We start from the raw sequence: 24803 nt of genomic DNA, 5'->3' as shown, positions 1-24803 counted from the left end.
TGTGACTGTGTTCATAATGCTTATTTTGTTAGCTATTACCAAAAAAAAACCAAAAATCACAAACCAACCCTATATATCTGGGCAGCTGGTTGAAGTGCTTAAATATTTGTGCCTCTGCATTGGGTTATTGCTTAAGAGCTGTTCTCCTGGACACTGCACCTATGCAGGAAAGTTTTGATTGTGAAAACTGCAGAACCTGGTCGTGGACGGTAAGATAGGCAGCTGTGTACAAAATCAAAAATCTTTTTATGAAGAATTTTCTCTTTAGCTGAATTTTCAGTTTCTGTATTGGGAAGTTTTCTCCCAGAGCTGCTGCCGGTCTGTGTTTTAATCAGAGAGGCAGGGAATTAATTTTCCCTCTGATATGTGACTTGTGATAAATGACCCATGTGCTAAATGTTCAGACAGAGTAATGCAGCCTGTGGAAAGAGCCTGGGTCAGTCCACACACCAGTGTTGTTCTCACTCCTGAGCTTTGCTGAGGTCTCTTTCTGATGTAGCTGCCCCTCACAAGCCATCCCACTGCCCCCATGGCCATCCAAGGGGCCATCAGGCTCTTCTGGCTGGGGGATCTGGTGACCAGGAGGGGACAGCAGTGAAGCTCCCCCACAAGTGGCCTTCAGGCACATCAGCATAACCAGTTATCCATGAGGGCCCACAGCAAAGGGCTGGGTACCCTCAGCATCCCCTGCTCTGTGATGCCTGGACAGTAAGAATCAAGATGATACAAATCTATAAATCCAGTGTGTATGGCAGAGGAGAGTTGGATGAAGCACCATGAAGCTGTGAGGACACACCAGAGCATCTCTGTGCGTGCTACCACGAGGCACTGTGAGAGCAACCCTCAGCACCTGCTTCAGTACCTAAAGACACAGCAAGGTGTGTGCAGTGCAGACCAGCTACAAACTCTCATAAAGATTAATGCTTGGAAACGTGCTCTAACTTCTTGTTTCAAAAGTTGGAGCTAACAAGCTGATAAAAAGCAACCAACCCACCGGAGACCCTTTTTGTTCCCATCACTGTAAAACTGATACCAGTGGTAGATTTGTCTCTCCTCCTGGCCCCAAAGCCTCAGCAGCACTGAATGTCTGCAACTGAATTTTCCTAAAACTTCACTCACTGACAGCTCTTTACCTACTACAGTGAAAAGACTCACTTACAAGGGACAAGACCTTTGGGCAGGCAGAAGGCCAGGGATAGGACAAGAGGAAATGGCCTCTTGTTGTTTAGTTGGTACTGGGTTGTGCCATGGGAGGTTTAGATTGATTATTAGGAAAAAACATTTTCACTAAAAGGATTGTCAAGCCCTGGAACAGGCTGCCCAAGGAAGTGGTTGAGTCACCATCCCTGGAGATATTTAGAAGACCTGTAGAATGGTGCTTAGGAACATGGTTTAGTGATGGACTTGGCAGTGCTAGGCTGATGTTTGGACTCAATGATCTTAAAAGTCTTTTCCAAACAAAATGATCCTATATAGGATTGTAAAGCCCTTGCAGGACAAAATCCTGGAGGGGCTGGCACCAAGTGACTTTTAAGCACGTGTCTCTGCAGAGGCTTCTTCATTTTCCAGCAAACCAGGCAGAAAAGTCATGAGAGCTTCTTAAGGAATATCTACAAGCAAGCAGCATTGTGCTTCCCCATGTTTTTACACCCATTATCACACAGTGTTTGGTTGCTGCCACCCCACAATTAAATCAGGGATGAAATCCAGATTGCTTGATTTCCCCATTACCAGCCACCACCGTGGCTACACCACCACGCTGGGTGTCAGTGCTTCCTAAGTTGCCTCTGTTGACAGGGATAATGTTTTGGAACAATCTCACCCCTCACTGCTGTTCAAAGGAGAGACCCATCACTCAAGTTCAGCAGCCCATTTCCATGTCCTCCCTGGTCCCATGTCATACACTTGTTGCACATCACTGCACTCAGCTCACAGGGCCAGCAAGGCAAGCAGCCCACCTCTTGCTGCTGGGTTAGTCTTCTGCTGGTTTAGTGAGCTCAGACAGCTGGGTGAATGGATTTGCCATCAGAACCAAGGTGGTTCCAGTGAGAGTGGCTCCAGGAAGGGGAGAAAAGAGGGTGTTTGTGGTGGTAAGACATCAGAGTGGTTCTGTCTCATCTAACTTGGTCCTCATGCCTGGCTGGTGCCCTCCTGTCTGCTGTGCTGCAGTTCACTCAGGGTGGACCAGGAGATCAGGTGAATCATAGAATCTGCCAAGTTGTAAGGGACCCATCAGGATCACCAAGTCCAACTCCTGTCCCTGTGTTGGGCACCCCAAGAATCACACTGTGTGCTTAAGAGCATCATCCAAATGCTTCTTGAACTCGGGCAAGGCTGGTGACATAACTGCTCCCCTGGGAAAGCTGTTCCACTGCTCAACCACCCCCTGGTTGAAAAAATTTTTCCTTATATCCAACCTAAACTTCTCCCAGCACATCTTCCTACCATTCCCCCAGGCCCTATCATCAGTCAATAGGTGAAGCAACAGGGAGATTGTTTTGCTTTTTTCCCTTGGGGTACTTGCAGCCAAAGCCACTTCCTACTCCAGATAACTGCAGGGCTGAATGAAGACTTGTGTGGGCAGACACAACAGTGTGGGAAGAAGCAGGGCAATGATTGCTTAAGTCATCTCTGCTGTTAAAAAATGTTGACTGCATCAGAGCCTCAGGGACCAGACTTGAACCTAAATTTTAATTTCTAAGAGGGCAGATGTTTTCAAGCAAGCACTGATGTTTCCTGTGGAGTCAAAGAAGACCAAAAAAATGCATTTGGAGGCTTTCAGGTCCTGTTCCTTTTCAGTTTAGATGCCTGCTCTAGGTGGATTTGGTTTTTCACAATAAACAGCAAGCCACAGTATTGATATTTCTGAGGTATGCATGATCATGTTGCTTTCAAGTGGCAGCAGTAGATACAGTTCTGCTTCTTTGTACTCCTAAATGAGTATGGATGTATGGCTGGCTGCCTTTAAGTGAGTCCCATGTGGAGTATCCGAGCTGTTATGGACTGGATGCAGCTTCTTCACTACTGTATGTCCAGGTATGGGCCATGGCCACAAACATTCACATGTGGGCCAACATCCTAAGGTACAATCCAAAGAGTGCATCCATTTTCACCAAATGTCTAGGTATATATCTTGCCTTAGCTGTTCCGTTGTGAAAAATACATATGCCTTCAAAGTACAGCTGTAACAGCCTCAAAAAGTTTCTTTAAACAGATTGTGATGTCCTTGGCTATTTGCAAAGTTACTGGGATGCTCCATTGAAAACCAGAACTTTTAATATGCAGATACCATGTTCGTTGTCTGCCCCTGACCAGTTACAGGTTCAGAGAAATTATTTTCATGTTACTGATGTCCATCTTGTCTATTCCTCCTGAATTATCCATACCAAGAAGTTTAAAAAAATTGTGCCTGGAGTAAAATATAGGTTTGCTGCTGCAGCCTTGAGAGGTTTGGAGTCCAGCTGGCACTTAGCAGGAGCATGGGGCTTTACAGAGCCTTGTTTCCTGCAGGAAGGTAAGCCTGCTGATTCTGCCTTCTCTCTCTGACCCCAGGTGTGCCATCCATCCCTTCACACATCTCCTTCATGCTGGGTCTCAGCTCTGCCTCACCGTCAGATACTGGCTCCCAACACCTGCAAGAAATTACAGAACCCTGAAATACTCCCTGGTGTTGGTTGCTTGTTGTACAGCTGACAAAAAAAAAAAAAAACCCAAATTCTTTTCACATGAGAACATGGGTACATCTGCTTGCAATCATCTTTCTGCAGGCAGCAGGCCTGATTAAGCAGAAATGTGATTCCCTGCACTTGGTCTGGGAAGCACTGGGCAGACTCCTGCAGCCAAGGGGCTGGGATTTGGGAGAGGCAGAATCAACGCGCCTTTCACGCCCGGCATCCCCAGCAGTCCCCTGGCTCAGCCTTGGGCACTTCTTGCCTTGTCTGCAGGAGGCACAGCATGCTGAAATAAAGAGAAACTTCTGTCCTCTGGCCAGGCATTTGGGAAGGAGACAGGAAGCAGATTATTTTAAAGGTAAACTGATAAAATGCTTGTTTGGTGGAGGAAGAGGAGGGATGTCAAAAAACATGTTCACGTTCTTTAGAAAAAATTATTGTAACTTCTTACTCCCACCCTGACTACAACTGCGGGGTGTCGTAAAGAAATGTTTTAGCCTTCAGCAGTCTGTAGCCTCATGCAGAGTATTTTGCTTGCTGGAAGGATGCTCTTTGTCCCTCTGTGCACTCGTGTGTGTGTGTGTGTGTGTGTGTGTGCATGTGCGTGCACAGGGGTGCAAATGTATGCTCCATAGCAGAGGAAACAGCTGAAAATACTAGGAGTAAAGACAGTGAGTGGACACAGAGGATTATTAGCAGTGTCTCAGGTAATTCCTTTTTGTGTTTCTTAATATTTTCTTTATTGCAGCTGACCAACGAGGAAGCAACTAAAAATCACTACTTTTATGAAAGCTGTGGTTTTGCAGCTCAGATGCGTTGTGGTGTGCTTACTTTTGTAGATGTCAGATGACATTTCAAAACTTGCTACTATACAAGAGGACAGAAAAAGTAATTTATGGGTGCAATTAAGATTTTTGTGTTTGGGGTATAAAGGGAAAGTATTTTTAAAGAAAGCAAGCTTGACAATTGAGCAGCTCCGTTCACAGTAATTCCTGAGCGCAAGCTGAAGGCAGTGGCTGCAGTGTACTTTTAATCCTCAAGTCTGTTCATCAGTTAATAGGTTTTTAACAGTTAGGTTGCCCACCCCCTCCTGAGGCTGATTTTTAGCAGCTCTCAGCCCAGACAGTGTGAGGACTTAAGCCAGCTCTGCAGAAGCTGCACTTTGCCAGCACAGTGATCCTGTTGTAGCCCTAGTGCCCCAAGGGTATCCGTGTCTCAGCCCAGCCACAGCATCCCTCTGGTTGGACTGATAAAAATGGTCATGAGTGACAATTTGCCAGGTCCCCAAGTAATGCAGCCATGCAGGGAGATGCTGTGCTGGCAGGCTGTGCTGGGGAACCTGGGGCAAGGCAGCTTGTTTTGTGTTTGCTGTTTGGAGGCACATGGTTAAATCAGGCACGGATTTTTTTCTGAGCTTCTTGAACTCAACTCTTACCAAGACCTACCAAAGTCTTTTTTTTTTTTTTCAGTTCAAGTTCTGTTCTTAGCCTCAGAAAAATGCCTAATAGAGAGGAGAGCTCTCCTGAGTAAGTCTTATTCTGGACACTTTCAGGTGTTTAGCTGGCTTAGAGAGGTTCTTAATTTAAGAGTAGAGTGGACAAACATCACCCCTTAACAAATGCAGGGGATGGTGATGGACAGACACTGTTTGACAAAATAAAAATTGGCATGCAAGGGTCTGTTTGCTTGTCTGGATGTTTGAACATGGCAGTTTATTCAGCTGCATTTGTGTACACTTGCAGAATTTTAAGACAACAATAGAATGACCTGTGATAGTGCAAGATTCAAAGGGAAACATCTGCCATTAAAAAAAAAATAGGAAAAAACCATTTATTTAGCACAGGCTGAAATACAGAAATGTTTGCATTCTGTGTTTGGCTTGTCTTATTATCAGCAAGATTTAATGATGTACAGAAGGGTTGTCTAAAGGAAACTGTGCAGCCTCTGGAGCTTCTCTCCTGAATGTTCATTTGGATGTTGCAACAAACTAACACTCTGTAATAAATCCATTTGGGTATTATTTAACGATCTAATACTCAATGTTTTTTTGTTGTTTTTTTATGGCTTCATTCCCTGTGAACACTAATGCAGATGTACAAAGATGAGGAGCTCTCTGATTATAAACACAGATGAGATACCTTTAAGGCTGTGTCAATGGCTTCCAAAAATATTGCTCATCAAGTGTGGTTACTGAGAAAAGATATTGAAGCCTTGGGAACTGAACATTTAACAGACTGTGGATCTAGCTATCCAGAGTATGAATTTAGCTATAGGGAAGATCAGCCCCTGTGTCAGTCTGGCCCTGTGGCGTCAGCCAGTTGGAGGGTTGAGTCTTACTGTAGTGGTGGGAAAATGCACCTCTTTGCAACTCTGCTTCATGAAGGCTGTGCTTGCAGAGAATATTTTTACTACTCACCATGCAGTTTTCATCCTGAGCAGGAGGCAGAAGCACAAGCCTTTGACCTCTGGGAGTAAATGTAATTTGCCAAGGCCTTGCAGAGTAGAGTCCCACTTCTGCACTTTGGTCTTTCAGATCTGATATGCTGCCACCCCTTGCCTGCCCCGTTTCTCACCTGCAACCCCTCTGCTCCTCATAACAATTCCATCACCTGTCATCCTTTTTGAGGTGTTGCCTGAAGCCACTGTCTTGCAATTGATGGGGAAATGGTAACAGTTTTGTTGAAGGAAAGTTGGCTTCAACTGGCATTTTTGTATTCATTTGGAGCAATCAGTTTCACGGGGAATTCGTAAATGTACAGACTCTCTGCTACCACCTGTCTTTTCTTTCCCTTCACATCTGAGAGAGATTTATTGATTTTAAGACTAGAAGACATCACTCTGGGCTGACCACCCCATAATTCAGAGCCTCTGACATTCCTGTATAGGCTTATGTTTCAGGGTCAAGAGAAGTCCTAGGGTTTCATCAACAAGGGCATCACAAGCAGAGATAAGTCATCATCCCACTCTACTTGTGACAAGTCTGTCATTTAGCAAGAAAAAAACCCTCCTCATGATCAAGAAAGATCCACACAGTCCAAGACACTCCTTCTGAAGTTGTTCCAGTGTTGTCCAAGGAAAATGTCTTATACTTTCCACATGCTTGTTAATGCTGATCTGGTATTTTTCCTCTGAAGTTAAACTCTGAGCCCATTACACATCCAATTGGATTAGAGGCACTCCAGAAGGGAGACTTTGCCCGTGCACAGAATTCAAATGTTACTGAACAAAATGTACATGTTTAATAATTATAATTGTTTTTGTCACAAACTCAGCCTCAGATCATTTTGGATAAGTTATTCCCAAAACTATTTACATAGTCCAGGCAGGGGAAAGACATACATTTTCCAATATACTGCTATGCAGAGAATGTGCTTAGATCTTTGTATAATATTCCTGATTTGTATTGTTTGTTTACATAGAAGAATTTAGTTCTCTGTATGTGAGAGCTTATTTTTAAATTAAAATACATGATGTTTAAGCATAAACTAGAGATAAATATGTGAGAGAAACCTCATGGAATAAGAAGTGGTAGAATCTGTCTTTAATGAAACTGCAGTGAAGGTATTCTGTCAGTCTGTGTTTTATTTTGTTTCTCTTTCAGCCTAGCCTGGAGTTGTCTGTGCATTTGCAGGGAAATCAAGCTGTGCCTTGGGCAGTGGGATTTCTCCCTGGCTAGGGGAGACTGATGGATTGTTTCACATATTGAGACTGTAGGTTTGATGGGACCTGTATTGGAATGGTGACAGCAGTGAAGATTTGAGGGGTCTGGCTGTTTTACTGAAATAGATAGCTTAAAACATATCCTCCTCTTCCCCAGATAAAAAGAAAAAGCCCTCTTTTCACTGTGTTTCTTCTTTGTACTTGATATTTTTCTTCTTTGTATTTCTGTCCTTTATAAACAATTGGTTTGTACAAAATAAATTAACAGGTACAGTAAGGTAAGTAGTATGGAAATCATTCCATGAGAATGTTTAGTGGCTTCGTAGTGATTGAGTGATTTGCTTATATTGGGTTGGGGGTTTTTGTTTTTTTTCTTAGCATAACACTGTTTCTCATCAAGTCTCACCAATTCAGACCCCATGACAAAAATTTCATATGAAATTATTGGGGATAAAGTGTTGACTTTATTCAACCCAAGGAGAAATGTTGCATTTGATTCAACAGAACCAGAACTCTTCTTGTCATCCAGGTGCCTAAAATTTGCTCAGCCAGACCAGGTCTCTGTAAAATGTGCTCCCATATCAGGTTCTTCATGCTTCCAAGTATGACTGATCTGTGCTCCCCCAGATTCTCTTCCTTGAAAAAAAAAAAAACAACTTTCCTTTGTTGAAGGAAAGTTGGCTTCAACTGGCATTTTTGTATTCATTTGGAGCAATCAGTTTCACGGGGAATTCGTAAATGTACAGACTCTCTGCTACCACCTGTCTTTTCTTTCCCTTCACATCTGAGAGAGATTTATTGATTTTAAGACTAGAAGACATCACTCTGGGCTGACCACCCCATAATTCAGAGCCTCTGACATTCCTGTATAGGCTTATGTTTCAGGGTCAAGAGAAGTCCTAGGGAAGAGAAGTTCCTAGTCAAGAGAAGTTCCCCCCAATAGCTCCTTTTCAACTTGTCACAAGTGGAGTTCCCTCAGGAATCAATATTAAGCCCAATGTTATTTAATATCTTCACAAGTGATCTGGCTGATGGGATCAAGCATACCCTGATGAAGTTTGCTGATGATTCCAAACTGTGTGGAGCAGTGGACACTTTGGATGGGAGAGCCACCCTGCAGGAAGGCCTGGACAGGAGGGAAGAGTGGGTTAACAAGAACCTTATGAAGTTCCACAGGGACAAGTGTAACATCTTGCACCTGGGAAAACATAACCCAGGAGTGCAGCACAGAATGAGATCCACCTGGCTAGAAAGCAGCTCTGTGGGAAGGCACCTGGGGGTCCTGGTGGACAACAAGCTCAATAGGAGTAAACAGTGTGCAGCTGTGGTGGTGAAGAAAGCCAAGAGGATGCTGGGTTGCATCAACGTGGGCATCACCAGCAGAGATAAGTCATCATCCCACTGTACTCAGCACTTGTCAGGACACACCTGAAACTGGTCAGTTTTGGGCCCCACTATGCAAAAAAAAGGATGTGGGCAGACTGGAGAGGGTCCAAAGAAGGGCCACAAAGATGATCAAGGGACTGGGAAGCCTGCCATATGAGAAAAGGCTGAGAGAACTGGGTTTGTTCATCCTGAGGAAGAGAAGGCTTCGATGTTTTTTAAAGCAAAGAGTCAACTGCAGTTTTGTGGAATAGGCAGTCTTCATTGAAAAAAAAAAATGGAAACAATGGAAACAAAGGTTTTTATTGACAGATCTTGAACAAGACTTTTGTGATTGTTTTGGTAGCAGAGCAATTAAATTGCTCACCTGACCTTGAAGAATTGTATCTTCAGATTTCCTTTTTCTGAAACAGTTTAATTTTCTGGTTAAACTGTATCCCTGGTCCGGCCCAAAACTGAGTGATCTGTCCTAAACAGGGCTGTCTTGCCCACCAGGACATTTTGAGGATAAGGAAAAAACCTGCTGGATATGCATGGCAGTGCATTAGCTCCTCTGCTTCACCCCTTCCCAATGGCAGGAGCTCCAGAGCCTATGAGACATTATGCTGATGCCTAGAGGAGCTAGAAGAGATTTTGGAGACCTATCTACATGAATAAATGAGGGAAGGTTCTTCTGCTTGGATGCTGGAGAGCCAGCTTGAGTTGAGATGTCATGCAGCCCTATCTATCAGCACAGACAGAGCTAATGGGCATAGCTGTGAGCTGGGTCAGGCTTTGTGTTGGGCTTCAGGATCAGAGTCCAGAGTCCAGTTCCCCTCTACCACCCACCAAACACCAGGAGGAAAAAAGAGCCAGGAACAAAATGCCTGCCTTTCTATAGGAACCATACATTCTGTAAAGCAGCATTTTGCAACATCCAGACATAGCAGCAGCAGGCTGGGATTTAGTATTTTTGAGATAAGCAGGATTCTGTAGGGCTCTTATTAAAAATACATGTGTACATGAATACTTGCAGGATGGACACCTAAATGATCACAACAGGCAGAAAATCTCCCCTTGAAATTTCCATACCAGCAGCTGCTGTACTGCCAGGTTGGCACAAAACACTCTTTGAAGTTCCTGGCACTATAACACAGCCAGGTGCAGTGGGGCTTCACATAGCAAGATTTAAAAATCACAGAATGGTTTGGGTTGGAAGAAACCTTAAAGATCATCTAGTTCCAGCCTCCCTGCCATGGGCATGGGCACCTCCCACTAGATCAGGTTGCTCCAAGGCCCCATCCAACCTGGCCTGGAACACTTCTAGGGGCAGCACTTCCACAGCTTCCCTGGGCAACTTGTGCCAGTGTCTCAACACCCTGAGAGTGAAGAATTTCTTCCTAATGTCTAAATCCATCCTCTTCCAGTCTCCCCCCTCCTCATCCTATCGCTACATGCCCTTGAAAAAGTTCATCTCAAGCTATCCAGTAGCCCCACTTCAGATACTGGAAAGCCGTAATAAAATCTCCCTCAACCTTTTCTTCTCCAGACTGAACAACCCCAAATCTCTCAGCCTGTCTTGATAGAAGATGTGCTCCATCCCTTTGGTGATCTTCCTGGCCCTCCTCTGGATTTGCTCCAAGAGCTCCACACCCTTCCTGTGTTGGGGGCTCCAGAACTGGACACAGTGCACCAGGTGAGGTCTCATAAGAGCAGAGTAAATGGGGAAAATCACCTCCCTTGACCTGCTGGGCATGAGTCTCCTGATGCAGCCCAGGATATGGCTGGCAAGAAATGTCATGGTCTCCTACACAGCAGCAGCAGAGAGACCACCAGATCAGCATGAACAAGTTTCTCCTGGAAACAAACCAAACAGTACATCAGAAAGATAATCCAACATCTTGTGAGACCCCACTTGGAGTGCTGTGTCCAGTTCTGGAGTCCCCAACATAAGAAAGACAAGGAGCTCCTTGAGTGTCTTTAGAGGAGACCCACTAAAATGATCAGAGGGCTGAAGTACCTCCCCAATTAAGAAAGGCTGAGGAAATTAGGGTTGTTCATCCTGGAGAACAGAAGGTTCTGAGTTGACCTTATAGCAATCTTCCAATAACTGAAGGGGGCTACAAGAAATCTGGGGTAGGGCTTTTTACATTGATGTGTGTATTGAGATGACAAAGGGAAATGGTTTAAAACTTGAAGAGGGGAGATTTAGGTTACACATCAGGAAGAATTTTTGTCCTGTGAGAGTGGTGAGATACTGGCACAGGCTGCCCAAGCAAGTGGTGGCTGTTCAAGGCCAGGTTAGACGGGATCCTGAAAAATCTGGTCTGGTGGAAGGTGTCCCTGCCCATACTGGGGGATTGGAACCAGATGATCTTTAAGGTCCCTTCAAACTCAAACCATTCTATGATTAGATGAACAGAGGCACAAGCTTGTTCACAGTCTGGGCTTAGGCAAGGCACTGGTGCAACTGGAAAGCTCAGATATAAAGCAGAGCCAACAAGAACGATCACAAAGCAGATCAAGAGGAGTGTAGGGTCACACAGTGATAATATCAGGAAGACAAGAGAGGTTTCTGCTCTGATAACCTGAGAGGTGTGCTGGAAGCTGGGACATGCTGCCTGTTATTCAGGGTCCCAAAGGTTCATGTTCAACCCGAGGAGAGAGCAATCACCTGCCCTCCCCTGCAGGTGCCTTGGCCATGTTTCGACCGCTTGGGCTGACATTTTCCATGCCGGGGGGATGCCTCGGGCAGGCTGGTGGTGCTGATGAAAATTTCAGCCCATGTTATTTCTATCTGCCTGAGAAGTCAGGCTGGGCAGAGCAGGGTTTTTTGTTTATGCTAAAAATGCCTGGCAGGCTTCAGGCTATGTTCCAGCTCCTGTGCTTTGAAACAGCAGCTTCAACTGAGCAAGGGGCAGCAGCAGCTCCCTGGGATGTCCTTCGTTTCCTTACCTGGGAAAATGCCCCCACTTTACCCCATTGAAAAAAAAAGTTGTAAAGCACATGTTCAGTAGTCACATGCTATGTGTCTGCAGGTCCCTGAAGCTTAAGTCCAGGCTAGTGAGGCTGCAGTAGAGATGCAAAAGTCTTGCCCTGCCACCCAGCATGTCGTGAATTGCTGCTGGGACTGAGGGGACCAAGGCACAGGGAAGGATACCTTGGGTACAGCTAAACCTGCCACTGTTGGAAGCCCTTTGCTCCTCAGGAAGAAAACTGGTTCTGCTTGTAAACTTCCCTGTGCAGAGACCCTGGCACAGGTTGCCCAGGGAAGTTGTGGCTGCATCTTCCATGGAAGTGTTCCAGGCCAGGTTGGATGGGGCTTGGAACAACCTGGTAGGGTGGGAGGTGCCCCTACCCATTGCAGAGGGGTTGGAACTAGGTGAGCTTTAAGGTCCCTTCCAACCCAAACCATTTTATGATTCCTCCAGCTCTGAAGGTGGCCAAGTGTCTGAAGGCAGCGAGGCTTGCAAGAAACTCCTCTTCTTGCTGCTTCCCCAGTCTTGGAGTTGCTGACATGATGGTGCTGGGTCCCCAAGCCAGATTTCTGGTAAAGCATGAGGGAGGAAACAGTGATCCCATGCTGAGGATTTGGTTGGGGGCCTGAGAAGATGGGGAAACCATAGCAGCTGGAGCAGAGCAGCTGGAAGTGGTGTGGGATGCTCTTCCAGGGAGGGCTTGACCACTATGAGTATTTCCCAGTCACTGGTGACGTGCTGTAGCACAATGTCAAATTGTTGGGGTTTTTTGTTACCTAAGTACCATGCACCCCATGAGTAAGTCCAGAGATTTGGGAAAAGAGCAGAAGTGTTTACAATCCACAATGTGTAGGGAGAAGGATGCTAAAACCAAATTGATAAAATCAAGATTTGTAAGACTTCACATTCACTAATATTTGAGTATTTACAGGGGTTTTTTGGTTGGTTTTGTTGGTTTTTTTTTTTTAAGTGTGTGTGCATTCTGGATGTGAATAATAAAATAAGGGAATGAAAACAAGTCAAAACTAGCTCAGAAATGAGAGTTAAGAAACAAGGTTTTGAAGCAGAAAAAGAAGAGTCCCTACGGAGAGCAGTGAAAGAAAGATGAGTCAAATTAAAGCAGGCTGTGGTAAAAAGAGACCTTTTAATGTACTACAGACCTTCTCCATCTCCCTTCCTGCTAGACTTAACTTGCAGATTTGCCATATGCTCTCAGGGTTATTCTAAACTCCTGAAGGCAGTGGAAGAGAAAAGGGAGAGGGGTTTCTTAGAGAGATAATTTTCATATCCCTTTATGGAAAGGAAGCAGCTTTAGTAACATAATGTTGCTGAACAAACCTGCTCCTCACTGTGCTTATCATGAGACCAATAAGCTTAATTCTGTATTTCAGGCAGTTAAAGAAGGGAGGAGGATGGACAGACTGACACCTCTTTTTCTCTGATAGAGTTGCAAAGAGATGTAAAAAATTACCAGCAGTGGCCAAGCAGAGGAGAAAAAATACTGTATTTTAAGCTATTTTCTATGGAAAATATAATCACTAATGTTTCTTAATGACATGGACCAAAGCAGTGGTGCTACCAGGGGAGATACAATGGATGAAATGTTTGCCAAATAATGTGTGAGGCTGAGGAGACTCACAGCCAGCCACAAATAAGCTTTCCATAATGCAAAGGTGTCTGACCTAGGAATTGAGGCTGGTGCTATCACTATCAGGAGGACTCTGAAGCAGTAGAAAAAGCAGTATGAAACTCAAAATGTTTTGGAAGGAACTAACTGATGACTTAAATGTTCTTCCTTCTGTTTGGAAGAAAAACATGACTCCTGTGGTTTTCTTGGAACAGGCTGCAGAAAACAGTCTCGAGTGCCAAGTGCCTCTGTCCTAAGGCTAGGGACCAGGGCATTTTGTAAATTGGCTGGGAGATGTTGTAAAAACCTCATTAACAGAAAAATAACAATTTTCTGGGTGCTGGGGACACTGTTCAGTGCTTCCATATTCTTGATCAAATGGGAGGTCTCAGTGGATTATTAAAATCTTCATAGTCCTTCTTTGCAAAAGATGAAGTGTCATCTCCTGCAATCCCTGGACAATTTCCAAATTATGTATTTGCTGGCTAAGTTAGTAAGCTGATGCCAGGCCTCACTATTTTATCCTGAGTCTTACTGTATTTCTTGGTTTTTACCCTTGAAAATCCAGCTTTGGGAGTCCTGTGATTATTTAAGCATTTAATCTACAGTATATTTAAGAACATTATTGGGTTGAAATGCTTGAAAACATGAAGCCTATTAAAGGAAGAAGAAACCAAGATCAACATTTTAGCACAGTTTTATGTGCTTTGAATTACTGGATATCCTTGAATGGCCCTTACTATCTCTTACATTTTAATGAGTACAACACAGTTGTCTCAGCAGCTACTGTGATGAGATGCAAAAGCAGGGGTGCCTACCATTTAGGACCCTCTTTATATTGACTTTAGGTAATATGTACAATAATAAAGGAATTCAGACACTTGAGAATTCTGTGATGAATTGGGGTCAAGATTCTTCCCCCCCAGTTTAGCTCAGTTCAGTTAAACAGCCACTCCTGCCCACACCACTTCAGGGAACTTTCATGGCTCCTGGACTTAAAACCACCAGGCATAAACTTGGAAATTACACAAGGGAAACTGGGTTGCTGAGCACTCAGCAAACAAGCATCAAGTCACAGAACTGTTTAAAAAATGATCTATAATCTTACAATCTTACCCCAAAAACCTTTCACAAAGTCCTGCAGGCTCCAAAGCCAATGCTGGCTGGCAGTAGGCTCCATGCTCAGGATTTCTCAGGCTCCAGTGAGCTCCTTGCCTGGCTCCTGCCTCTTGTTTTTCAAGGTCAGGCTCAGCGTGGCTTTCTGTTGGATTGCTCCCAGATTTCTGCCTCAGCATGCAGGTTTGCAGGATAGGAGCTCAGCCCTGTGCTGGGGAAAGGGTGAGACCTACCAGCTCCATCCCACTATCCTGCCACCGGCACCTCACCAATTACCTGTCCCCACTTCACTAAGGGGCTTGGCAAAATTTTCCATGCTGCTCACCACTCTTCATCCCAGAGCTGGCTGGGGACCAGTGCTGCTGGCAACCTTAATTAACATCTTTCAACAAAGTTTAGACACCAGGAGTCTGTCATTGGTACCAGTGGTGATGAGAGACATTTAACTGAATGACATCATTAGAGCAGACTTGCTTACCTATAGCCCCTGATGATGCTGTGCAGCTGAGCTGGCAGAGACACCCCAGCATTGGCATCCCAGCTGAGGCAAACTGAGCCCTAGGACAAGCCTTGAACCCCTCCATGCTGAAGAAATACATGTTTAAAAGGAAGAAAAGTCACTGTTGATGGGGACTTCCCAGGAAAACATGGCAGTGTCCAAGTCACACGTGCAGCAGCTGTGTTAGTACATGGCAATTAGCAGAAAGGGGCACTGCAGGCATGTTAATAAGCATGGATACTCACTTGAAGGTAAATACTTCTAATAATGATGCAATAGGTGCAAGCTCAGCAGAAAAAAGATGTCTTTCTACAGCACCAGAGCAACACTGTCTTAGTTCATTAAAAAAACCTGGAACAGAAACAAAAATTGTTATTGGGAAAACACCAGTCACTTGTCACCATTGCCTTTGAAAAGAAATGATACATTTTTAAACAACTTTTTAAACTTTATGCCGAATACTTTTGTTCCCTGAATTGAGAAAGTGACCTCTTCTGGGAAGATACAGTACTCAGTTTAACCCTGAGCATTATATTCTTCTGTCAATCACTTCTCCCACCACTAGAGCAATGATTTTCTACAATAACCTTGCACCTGAGTCAATCCATTCTCTGGCTTTCACCAGATAGCACTTTATCGTGGCAGTTTCTTGAGTCATCATGATGTATTTGGTATCCAGAAGAGGTTTTGTGCTTTGTATTCCCTTGGCCTGGAGGCACCAAGTACCTGAAGCTCTGCAGACCCCCAGCTCTCACACAAGTCTTACAAACCCAAGAGCTGAACAGAACACACTTTGCCACTAGCAGTATGGAATTGGACAGTGAATATTTACGAGTTACTACCCTGGTTTTATATATTACCTACATCATGGCTGTTTCGTGATGTAGGTATTTTACACATCTGTCTGTTGTAGCTGTATTCTGCAATTAGCTACGCAACAGCCTCGGGTGGTTTTAGTCAAGAGGCTGTCAACCTTCCTCTCATGAAAAGGCACGACAATTCTGAAAAATGGGCATTAAGTCTGCTGAGACTTTAAACATGGGGCTAAAGAGAAAAGCCCCTCAAAAGCAGTGGCAGAAAGGGCAGAGTAATTTTGGTTCTCAAGAGTGCAGGAGTTGAGCTGGCTCCACCGTGGGGGTCTGGAAGGTGTTCCTCCCCTGCTCCTATTAAGCTGCTGCCACTTTCACTGGGATGAACAGAGAAGCCTTTGCACTGGCTTGAGGATGCTGGGGGTTGGCAGGGAGCAGAGGAAAGGCTTTGGGTGCAGCTCCAAGTACTTTTTTTCACAAGGGGAGCAATGCATGGGGCAATCAGGGGTGGCAACTTGAAGTGACAACTGAGGCTGGGGAATTGCTGAGGGACCATCCTGTGTACTTCAGCATTTCATAGTGAGCAGTGAAGCCATCCACAGTGCCTTGTCCCACTCCCACAGCTAATGAGCTGTGCCTGTAACAACACTTTCAGGCTCCACACCTCATCCCAGGAAGCTGACACAGCACTGCACAGCTCCCTTGCTGCACACACATGTGTGTGTACATATACACACATCTATTCAATGCACATATTTATATACAGTTAGACTGTATACAGTGTACATATATACTCTGTGTGTGTGTGTGTGTTAATCTACAACCAATCTGGAAACAATCCTTGGGTCAGGGAGCCTCGGCCCCTTTGCTTGCCAAATACATCACAAATAGGTTACAGAGGGAGCCTGGCTCTCCCCTGCTCATCCTCACCTCCCCCCCTAATCCCTTCCTCCTCCCCCTTGCTGTTTACCTGGCACAGCTTCAGCAAAAGCCAAGAAACCCGTGGCCTCCTGAGTGCTGTGGGCCTCTGCTGTGAGGGAAGAGAGAGCTTTGTGTCCAAGGATGGGCAAGGATTTCACTAAGCTTCATCTGGGGTGTTTCTGGCATTTGCAGGGGAAGTAGCTGAGAGAAGATGAATTCAATGAGGGGAGCCTGGACCTGAATTAGGAAAAGGCAGAATAAGTTTAGGCACCAACACAGTTACGACCCTGCTGAGCAAGGACTTACTAGTATGTCAGTTCGGCTTTTGGGCCCTGAGTTCTTACTATAAAGGTAAACTTGTCTATAGAAAAATAAATCTGAATTATTTATTTAAAGCTGATCAGTTAAAATGCATTTTAAAAAAATTATTAAATTATTTATTTGATTTATTAATATTAATTTATATACAATTTAAATTATTAAACATTAAAATCTGGTTTTCTGTGGAGGTGGGGGGTGGAAGGGAGGGATGGGGAGACTGTGGGAGGTAGGGAGGCAGGCAAAGAGGGAGAAGAAGAAAAAACCTCTGAACTAAGCCACATTTGGTTGTTTTTGATTTGTTTTCCCACCAAGACAATCTCTCAAGTTCCATCTGCTTTGACAGGCAACTAACAAACTAGCTGAATGTGCAGAGAAATAACATGCTACAGCTATTTTTATTTTTTTTTTTTAATTCCACTGTAAGAATATCCTGTATGAATTGATGACAGGTCTGATCATGGAATGGTTTGGGTTGCAAAGGACATTAAAAATCATTTAATTTACTGCAGGGACACCTCCCACCAGACCAGGTTGCTCTAAGCCCCATCCAACCAGGCCTTGAACACTTCCAGGGAGGGGGCAGTCACAGCTTCCTTGCAGGAAAGATTTTTTCCTAATATTTAATGTAAATCTAAGCTCTTTCAGTTTAAAACCACCCCCCCTCATCCTATCACTGCATGCCCTATTAAAAGGTCTCTTCTTGTTACACCGGATTATGTGCAACCACAAAACTCCCCTTAAAACAAACGAACCCAAAAAACAATAAACAAGCAAAACCAAACAAACCCCAAAACCTCAAACAAAATAAACCAATAATACACACAAACAAACAAAATAAAAAAACACCAAATAAGGGGCGCCGGGGGTGCTCCGCGGCCGCCCCTGACCTCCCCCCCGACCCCGGGCCTCCTCGCCGCCCCTCCCCGTGGCCTGGGGAGGGCTCTCGCTCCCCTTTCCACCGCTTTTGCTCCGGATCCATCGTGTCCATCTCCTTTCGCTCAGGTGGGTTCCGAAGCCGCCGCCGTCATGCCGCCGCCGTGCCCCCCCCGGGCCCTGCCCCGGGCCGCCCCCGCCCTCCTCCTCTTCATCCTCATCCTCATCCTCCTCCCGCTTCTCTGCGCAGCCCCCGGTGAGTGAGAGCCTGAGCCTGGGCGGGGGTGGGGAGTGCGGGGAGGAGGAATCTCTTCGCATCCCGGGCACTAGAGTAGAAAGCCTGGCATCACGCGTGGGTGAATGTTTCCAGTTTCTCCAAAACTTGTGCGAGTTCAGCATCTTATTTAAAGGGCTTTTTCCCCAACCAATAAAAGCATTTCGGAGCAGATGAGCACTCACAGGTCTCCTGCCCTGCTAAGCCTCCTATACCTTCTGGGAAAGGGCTGAAGCAGGACCACAGCTTCAATGTGCTTTGGGACAGGCTGCAAGGAAAAATCTGGAAGTGGTCCAGTCGTTAATGAGCCCCTCGCTCAGTGACAAGGGTTTTCCAGGGTTATCACACCACCCTGGATGCTCTGGCATGGTCCTGGCACAGGCTGCAGTCTTCTGCTGCAAATTATTATCATTTAATTGGTGAATAAGGCCAGTTTCAGGGTTTCCTTGCCAAGAAAGGCTGGGGAGAAGATGCTGGAGTGTCAAAAGCTTCCCTGCAGAGTATGTTGCGCTCGAGTGTGGAAACAGGAGCAAAGGGAGGTACTGGGAGAAACTTGCTGAAGTTTTGTGTGGTTGTCTGGAGCTATGACAAAAATACTTTCAGTATTTTTCAATATATGATCTTTTTCTTTGTTCTTCCTATTTCCTTCTTAGTCAATGTCTGTTTTATTTTCACTTGTCTAGATGTTTCGAAGGGAAATAAGCTTAAACTGATGCTTCAGAAACGCGAAGGTAAGTGAAGAGGCAGCAAAGTGCTCTCCCTCATTTTTCCTTTGAGGCAGTTGTTATCAGTCAAAGCCACCAACCCAATCTGTTGTCACTGTCTCCAGCTGAAGAAGGGCTCTCAGAGGAGCAGTGTACAAGCACCAAGCTTGTACCAAGTTCCAAGCGAGGAGCACACAACCACTCTCGCTGCACACAACACCAGAAGCTCCTGTGCATACAGAGCCAGTCCCTGCATGTCCATCTGGGACTTGGTACTGGATGCTCTGCTTATCACAGACCCCTCTGGCAACCAAGGTCCCCAGGCTCAGGCAGCATCCCTGAGTTTTGCTCTATGCAGTGTGTGGCTCCTACCTTTTCCTGTGTATGTGAGGCAGACGTGGTGTCTGTCTGGTTTATTCTGAGAAGTCACAAGCTTTTCTAAGGATTTGTAATGCATGGAAATACAGCTGGCTCAGGTGCAGAGGAGAAAATGTGCAAACTGGGCTTGCTCCTGATGTCTTGACTCGTTCCCTTTGTCATCTTGGCCCCGTGTGTGCTTCCTGCTTGGAAGACTGCTCTCTCCACAGGAGAGATGATGGCTGAGGGCCCAGCGGGCAGATGCACTGGATAACTCACAGACTGAGGGAAGGGGGTAGAAACAGAGCTGGCCAGGGACAAGCAGCACTGCAGCAGATGGTTCACAGGCTGGAACACCCCAAAAGTTTGGGTTATTTCCCCTCACCCTGCTCTGTGGCTGAGGCAAAGAATTTACACACACCCCCAGAGGGGACTCAAACTTTCTGCAAGCCTGCTTCACTTCTCACTGTTTTTTTTTTCCCCAGCATGACCCACCACCTAAAATATGTGCCAGGCCTAAAATATGTGCCCCATCCACAGCTGTTTGCTTTGCAAGTGGGTTCCCTACCTCACTGTTCTGCCATGCTTGCATGCAGACAAGAGTGACCACTTGCAGCAGCTGCCATCTCTGCACCCCAGCAGCACTCAGCTGGCTTGTTCGGGTGCCCTGGTGAGAGAGACAGCCCAGGCAGAGGCCCTCCTGGCAGTGCAGACACAGCAGCCCAACCCGGGAAGAGCTGCAAAGCCTCAAATATCTGGTGAAGGAAATAAGCAGCCCCTGAGTTCCAGCCTCACTCCCCTTTTCCAGTTGTGTGCTAAAGCCAGCAGGCCAAATACAGAGTTCTGGCTCCCTTGCTGTCACTGTCCCTTGTGGAAGGCCCATTCACATGATATTTTTTCTGCTGTCCCCCTTCCCAGTAATAACACCCAGCTTGAGAGATCATTTTCCAGCTCATCACTGCAGGACAGCCTGCTGTTTCCCACTCTTCCTGCATCAACTCAGCTATGGGTTTTACCTCTTCCATCTCCTTCTTGCTGCAGCCTTTTGCCTCCCCCTGTGATTCTGCTCAGCGGTTTCTGCATCTCCACCCAGCTTCCCCTTCAGCCCCAGTCTCATCCCTTGCATCCTCTGAAAATCCCCATCCACACCCATATTCCCAGTCTCTCCCTCATTGCAATGAACCCTCTGAAGCCAAGGTGTTCCTCCAGCTCCTACACATGCTTCTGCTTTCACAGGAAGACCAAACATCATACCATACCTTACCATTTCCTTTTTCTTAGCATTTTCTTAGCCAGTCCTTTTGGATCCATACCTTTTGGAGGCAAGTAAATTATTTCAGCAGCCAGAGCAAACTGCCAGCCTCTCAGGTGTGGGGCAGGCTCAGCAGCACATCTGGGCCTGGCAGGTCAACAGCATTCCCCTATATTCACCAAGATGTGTGCTATGAAAGCCTGATGGGCTTTTATTTTCAGGGATACAGGGCATTTAGGAACACTCATTATTTAAAAGCCACATTTTTGCACAACAAATTGAAAAAAAAAATCTTTTTATGCAAGCCTCCCTTCAGCCTAAGTTCAAAATGTCTCCAGCTTCTTCAGGCTCTTTAACTTCACTTCTCATCTTTATTTCCATTTCTGCAACAGCAGCGTGCAGAGGCCAGTCTCCTCTTCCCTCCTCAAAGCACAAATACAGTGTGTTTATTCTCATTCAGTTTGGGCTTCCTTATTTAAATTCATAGAATTATAGAATCATAGAACTGGCTGGGTTGGAAGGGACCTCAGAGATCATCAAGTCCAACCCTTGATCCATTACTGCTGCAGTTACCAGACCATGGCACTGAGTGCCACATCCAGTCTCTTTTTAAATATCTCCAGGGACAGAGAATCTACTACTTCCCTGGGCAGCCCATTCCAGTGTTTGATCACCCTCTCCGTAAAGAAATTCTTTCTATCTATTCCTTACTTCATTTCTGTCTTTGAGCTCAGAGCAGCTTTTAAAAAATCCAGGAGAGTGAGGGTACCTGCAAAGTCCTATTACACTGTCAATACCTGGGTACCGGCACGGTGTGAGAAGCAATTTCAGGTGCAGCACACTTTGGGCTGACTAAAAATTTCCTGGCATGCCTTTCTGGGGGGGGAATTAATTTCAGCCCCTGTTGCCACGAAGGCCGAGGTGTCAGTGAAAGAAACGGTGGCCAAGGAGTTCCTCAGCAGCTTGAGACGCCAGCGGCGCCAGCTCTGGGACCGGAGCCAGCCCGATGTCCAGCAGTGGTACCAGCAGTTCCTCTACCTGGGATTCGATGAGGCGGTGAGTCAGTCAGTCAGTGAGTGAGCAGAGAGCTTTTGAGAGCTGGCAAGGCTTCAGCCTGAGAGGCTGAGGAGATGGATGCACAGCCACAGGGGCACCTGGGGAGAAGTTGCCCTGTTTCTGGTCACGGAGGGGGTGATTTCTTTGTATCTGTACTCGTTAGAGATTTCTGAGTTAATTTGTTAATAGAGAAACGTTAAATTCTTGCACGGAGTCCTTGCCCGCCACTGAACTTCAGCTTAATAAATTGCAGCCAGACAAAGTTTGCTTTGAGAAACAGGTGGCCAGGCCCAAAGCAATCAATCGTGTTTCAGGAAATTAACTTGGCAGCCTCAAACTAATCAATTGGGTTTTCAGCATGCTGAGAAACCCACACCAAGCTGGCTGTGAGTGGCATTCCCCAGTGGAACTGCACCAACAATATGTACCTAAAGCACTCCTGCTGCCTCCAAGGTGTGGGCAGCCTCTGACTATTGCAATGCACCAGCAGCTCTGGGGTGACTCTAAATGTGAAAGGAAAAAACATTTGATAGTGTGCAGACAATCTCTCTTCAAACAAGAAGAATACTTTTTTTAAAAAAAAAACAGTTAATTTGTTAAAAACACTAGAATGGACTCAAGAGTTCCCAGCTCTGCACAAAGTTCTGCTAACGGGATGCTGAAATTGGGTGAAATTGGTGAATTGGGTGATACTTTTTTAAAAAAACAGTTGATTTGTAAAAAAACCTGTAACAGAATCAAGAGTTCCTAGCTCTGCACAAAGCTCTGCTAACGGGATGCTGAAATCGGGTGAAAAACGTGTATTTAATCGCAGTCCCACACGTAGAATAATTTTTATGTTCACAAGAGGTAAAAGTAGTTATAGGTGTTGAATTCTTGGCTCGTGTCAGCTGCATGAATACGTTTAATGGGAATGCATTGGCGCAGGCAAGCTGGAGTACATCTTGGACCTTCATGCTGTGTGGATTGCTTAGAAGATGAATGCACTCATTTTCAAAGCTGGAACAATTAAAAAAATAATCCTTTGCTTGGATTGAAAGAATCAATGGTACATTTTTTTTGTTGTTGTTGCTCCTGGACATTATGCAGATAAAGATGACTTTATAACAGCATGGCTCTATCTGCCCCTCTCCTCTCAATAGTGATAGGAAAAAAAGGAAAAGTGGTTTTATGCATCAGAAATTGAAGGCTGCGGGCAAATACTCGGAGGTGACAAGGACAAACCATGCAGATAAGATGAATTTTCCTCTGGGTTCCTGTGTGCATTACAAAAAATGAAATGAGGCCTGTTGTGGGATACAATGAATCCACTTTGTAGGTTTTCTTGAGTATTAAGACACAGTTTTAACAATGAAATAACTGTTTGTTCCAGCAAAGGACTTGGGCCATACTTACCCATTGTGTATTTTGCAAAACTCCCCTCCCCTTTTTTTTTTTCCAAATCTCAGCCAAAAATATTTCCAAAGAGTCATTCAGATGGAAAGGCTTTGACTTGGCAAGTATTTGATATCCTTGCACACTGTTTTTCCTCTGCTGTTGTGAGTAGAATTGAACTGCTTACTGCATTTCCATAGCTAGAAGGTTGTGCTGTATCTTTGTTTTTACCCCTGCAAAATGGGAATGAAAGATAACATGCATAAAGTGAAACTTTTCTTCCACTTTGACTCACGGACATCAGGGCAGCAGGGAACCAAACTTTTAGATTTTTAAGTACAAAACCTTGAAATGTTTTTGGAGTCCACCACTGAAAAGGTAATAGAAATATTTGAGGTGCCTATTTCAGTTGCAGATGCTGCCTATTTAAGCACCTGACAGTGTGGGGGAGAGTGTGGGGGTGGTTCCCAGGTGGAGCTGGGCAGGACAATCCCTGCACCCAGGGCTCTGGTAATCCCATGGAGAAGGTAGGGGTAAGTCACAACACCTATCTAAAGATATTTTTTTCACAAATATGCAAAGGATCTGAATTTCTGAGAACAAATCCGAATTCCTGAGACAAAAGGTCCCTCTTCTGTCACTTCTATTTCACTCTCTTCATTGTAAAGTTTCAGGTTCAGAAAGCAAGTATTTTCTTCTTTTTTTTTTTTTTTTTTGGCAGAAATTTGAAGATGACATGTCCTACTGGACCAATTTGGGGCGTGCTCGTAATGAATACTATGGTGGGCACTACCAGCACCACTATGATGAAGATTCACCAATTGGTCCAAGAGATCCATACACCTTCAGGCATGGAGCAGCTGTCAACTATGATGATTACTGATGCCATTTATCTTGCTATAGCTGCTGCCTACAGGGCTGCACTGGGTGAGGCTGAGTCCTCCCTCAGTCTGAGCATCTTTGCTTTCCTTCTATTCACATGAAACAGGAAGAGTAAAGGAGCTGCCAGGCTTTTGAAGAAAGCAACATGACTTTTTAATTATCATTACTTAGTAGTACACTATATAAAAAGTGTGATAGAAATAAAGCTTTTTTGATAAAATAAACAGGTTGCCGTTATTTAGCAGAGTTTTTAGCAGCAAGTTTCATACCCATTGTATTACTACAGATTGCTTCTTAACAGGTTTTTTTTTTCATTTGCTTTCCTACAATCAACTGCAGAATTGAATTTTATCATCTAGTTGGGCATATAGAATACATAATACAAGGCAATACATTTCAGATGTCCCCGCTCACTCAGACTTCTGTCAACAAATAAATCAAATTATTCTTGGGGGAGGAAAAAAAACCAACAAGCAAAACATCCCTCTCAATTGAAGAGCTGCCTTATTGACTCCTCTGCTGTTTCCGTATCTACTGTGCACAGCCCTCAAAACTTGTGTGAGGCAACACTTCTACACTCCCTGTTGGGACAAGAACACACAAGAATTCATAAAAACTGAATTCAGTGCAGAGGAGCTCATCTACCTGCAAAGCCTGTGAAAGGAGAGGGTGCTCCAGAGAGAGGGCTCAAAGCAGGAGTTTGACTTCAGAATTAATTGCTGAGATGTAGAGCATCTAACCTGAGTGGCCCCCAACCCTTTGGAGGCATGATAACCCAAATGTTCCTTGATCAATAGTCCCCTTTGTGTCCTTTCCATTTAGCTTTGAAGCAAGGAATAACAAAAAAAGCTATTTAAAATGAAGTTAGCATCAGACAGCACCCAACACAGTCCCTAGACATAATTTCCTACTATGAAGTTGCCTCTATCCCTAATTCAAACAGGCATCTGTGGACATCAGGCTGAGCATAAAAATATATCAGAGACTGGACATTTGCTAATGAAGCCTATGGATTAAAGGGGGGTTGGTTGATGTGTGTTAAGAGCAACAATTCTACCACAGCAAAT

General features: G+C 45.0%; 1 protein-coding gene across 2 annotated transcripts; it reads left to right on the top strand.

Annotated features, from left to right (window-relative positions):
• Positions 1-3814: 3814 nt before the first annotated feature.
• ECRG4 (ECRG4 augurin precursor) lies at positions 3815-23960 on the top strand. Of its 2 annotated transcripts, XM_071744818.1 has the most exons (6): positions 3815-4029; positions 5141-5223; positions 17967-18093; positions 18795-18842; positions 21323-21480; positions 23576-23960. In XM_071744818.1, the coding sequence occupies exons 3-6, from the start codon at positions 17991-17993 to the stop codon at positions 23735-23737; spliced, it is 471 nt and encodes a 156-aa protein (XP_071600919.1). In that variant the 5' UTR covers positions 3815-4029; positions 5141-5223; positions 17967-17990; the 3' UTR covers positions 23738-23960. The 2 variants fall into 2 exon arrangements, with proteins under 2 accessions (XP_071600919.1, XP_071600910.1); XM_071744809.1 differs by lacking the exon at positions 5141-5223 and having other exon boundaries at positions 3816-4029.
• Positions 23961-24803: the final 843 nt, after the last annotated feature.

The sequence above is a fragment of the Heliangelus exortis genome, chromosome 1, assembly GCF_036169615.1.
Source record: "Heliangelus exortis chromosome 1, bHelExo1.hap1, whole genome shotgun sequence".
Taxonomy (NCBI): domain Eukaryota; kingdom Metazoa; phylum Chordata; class Aves; order Apodiformes; family Trochilidae; genus Heliangelus; species Heliangelus exortis.
This window is presented reverse-complemented; position numbering and strand designations above follow the sequence as displayed.

Excerpts from the sequence above, each read along its gene's own strand:
- ECRG4 (XM_071744818.1), top strand. The coding sequence starts at position 17,991 with ATGCCGCCGCCGTGCCCCCCCCGGGCCCTGCCCCGGGCCGCCCCCGCC. Across the intron at positions 18,094-18,794 it reads GCTTCTCTGCGCAGCCCCCG|ATGTTTCGAAGGGAAATAAG; the intron begins GTGAGTGAGAGC and ends TCACTTGTCTAG. Across the intron at positions 21,481-23,575 it reads ACCTGGGATTCGATGAGGCG|AAATTTGAAGATGACATGTC; the intron begins GTGAGTCAGTCA and ends TTTTTTTGGCAG.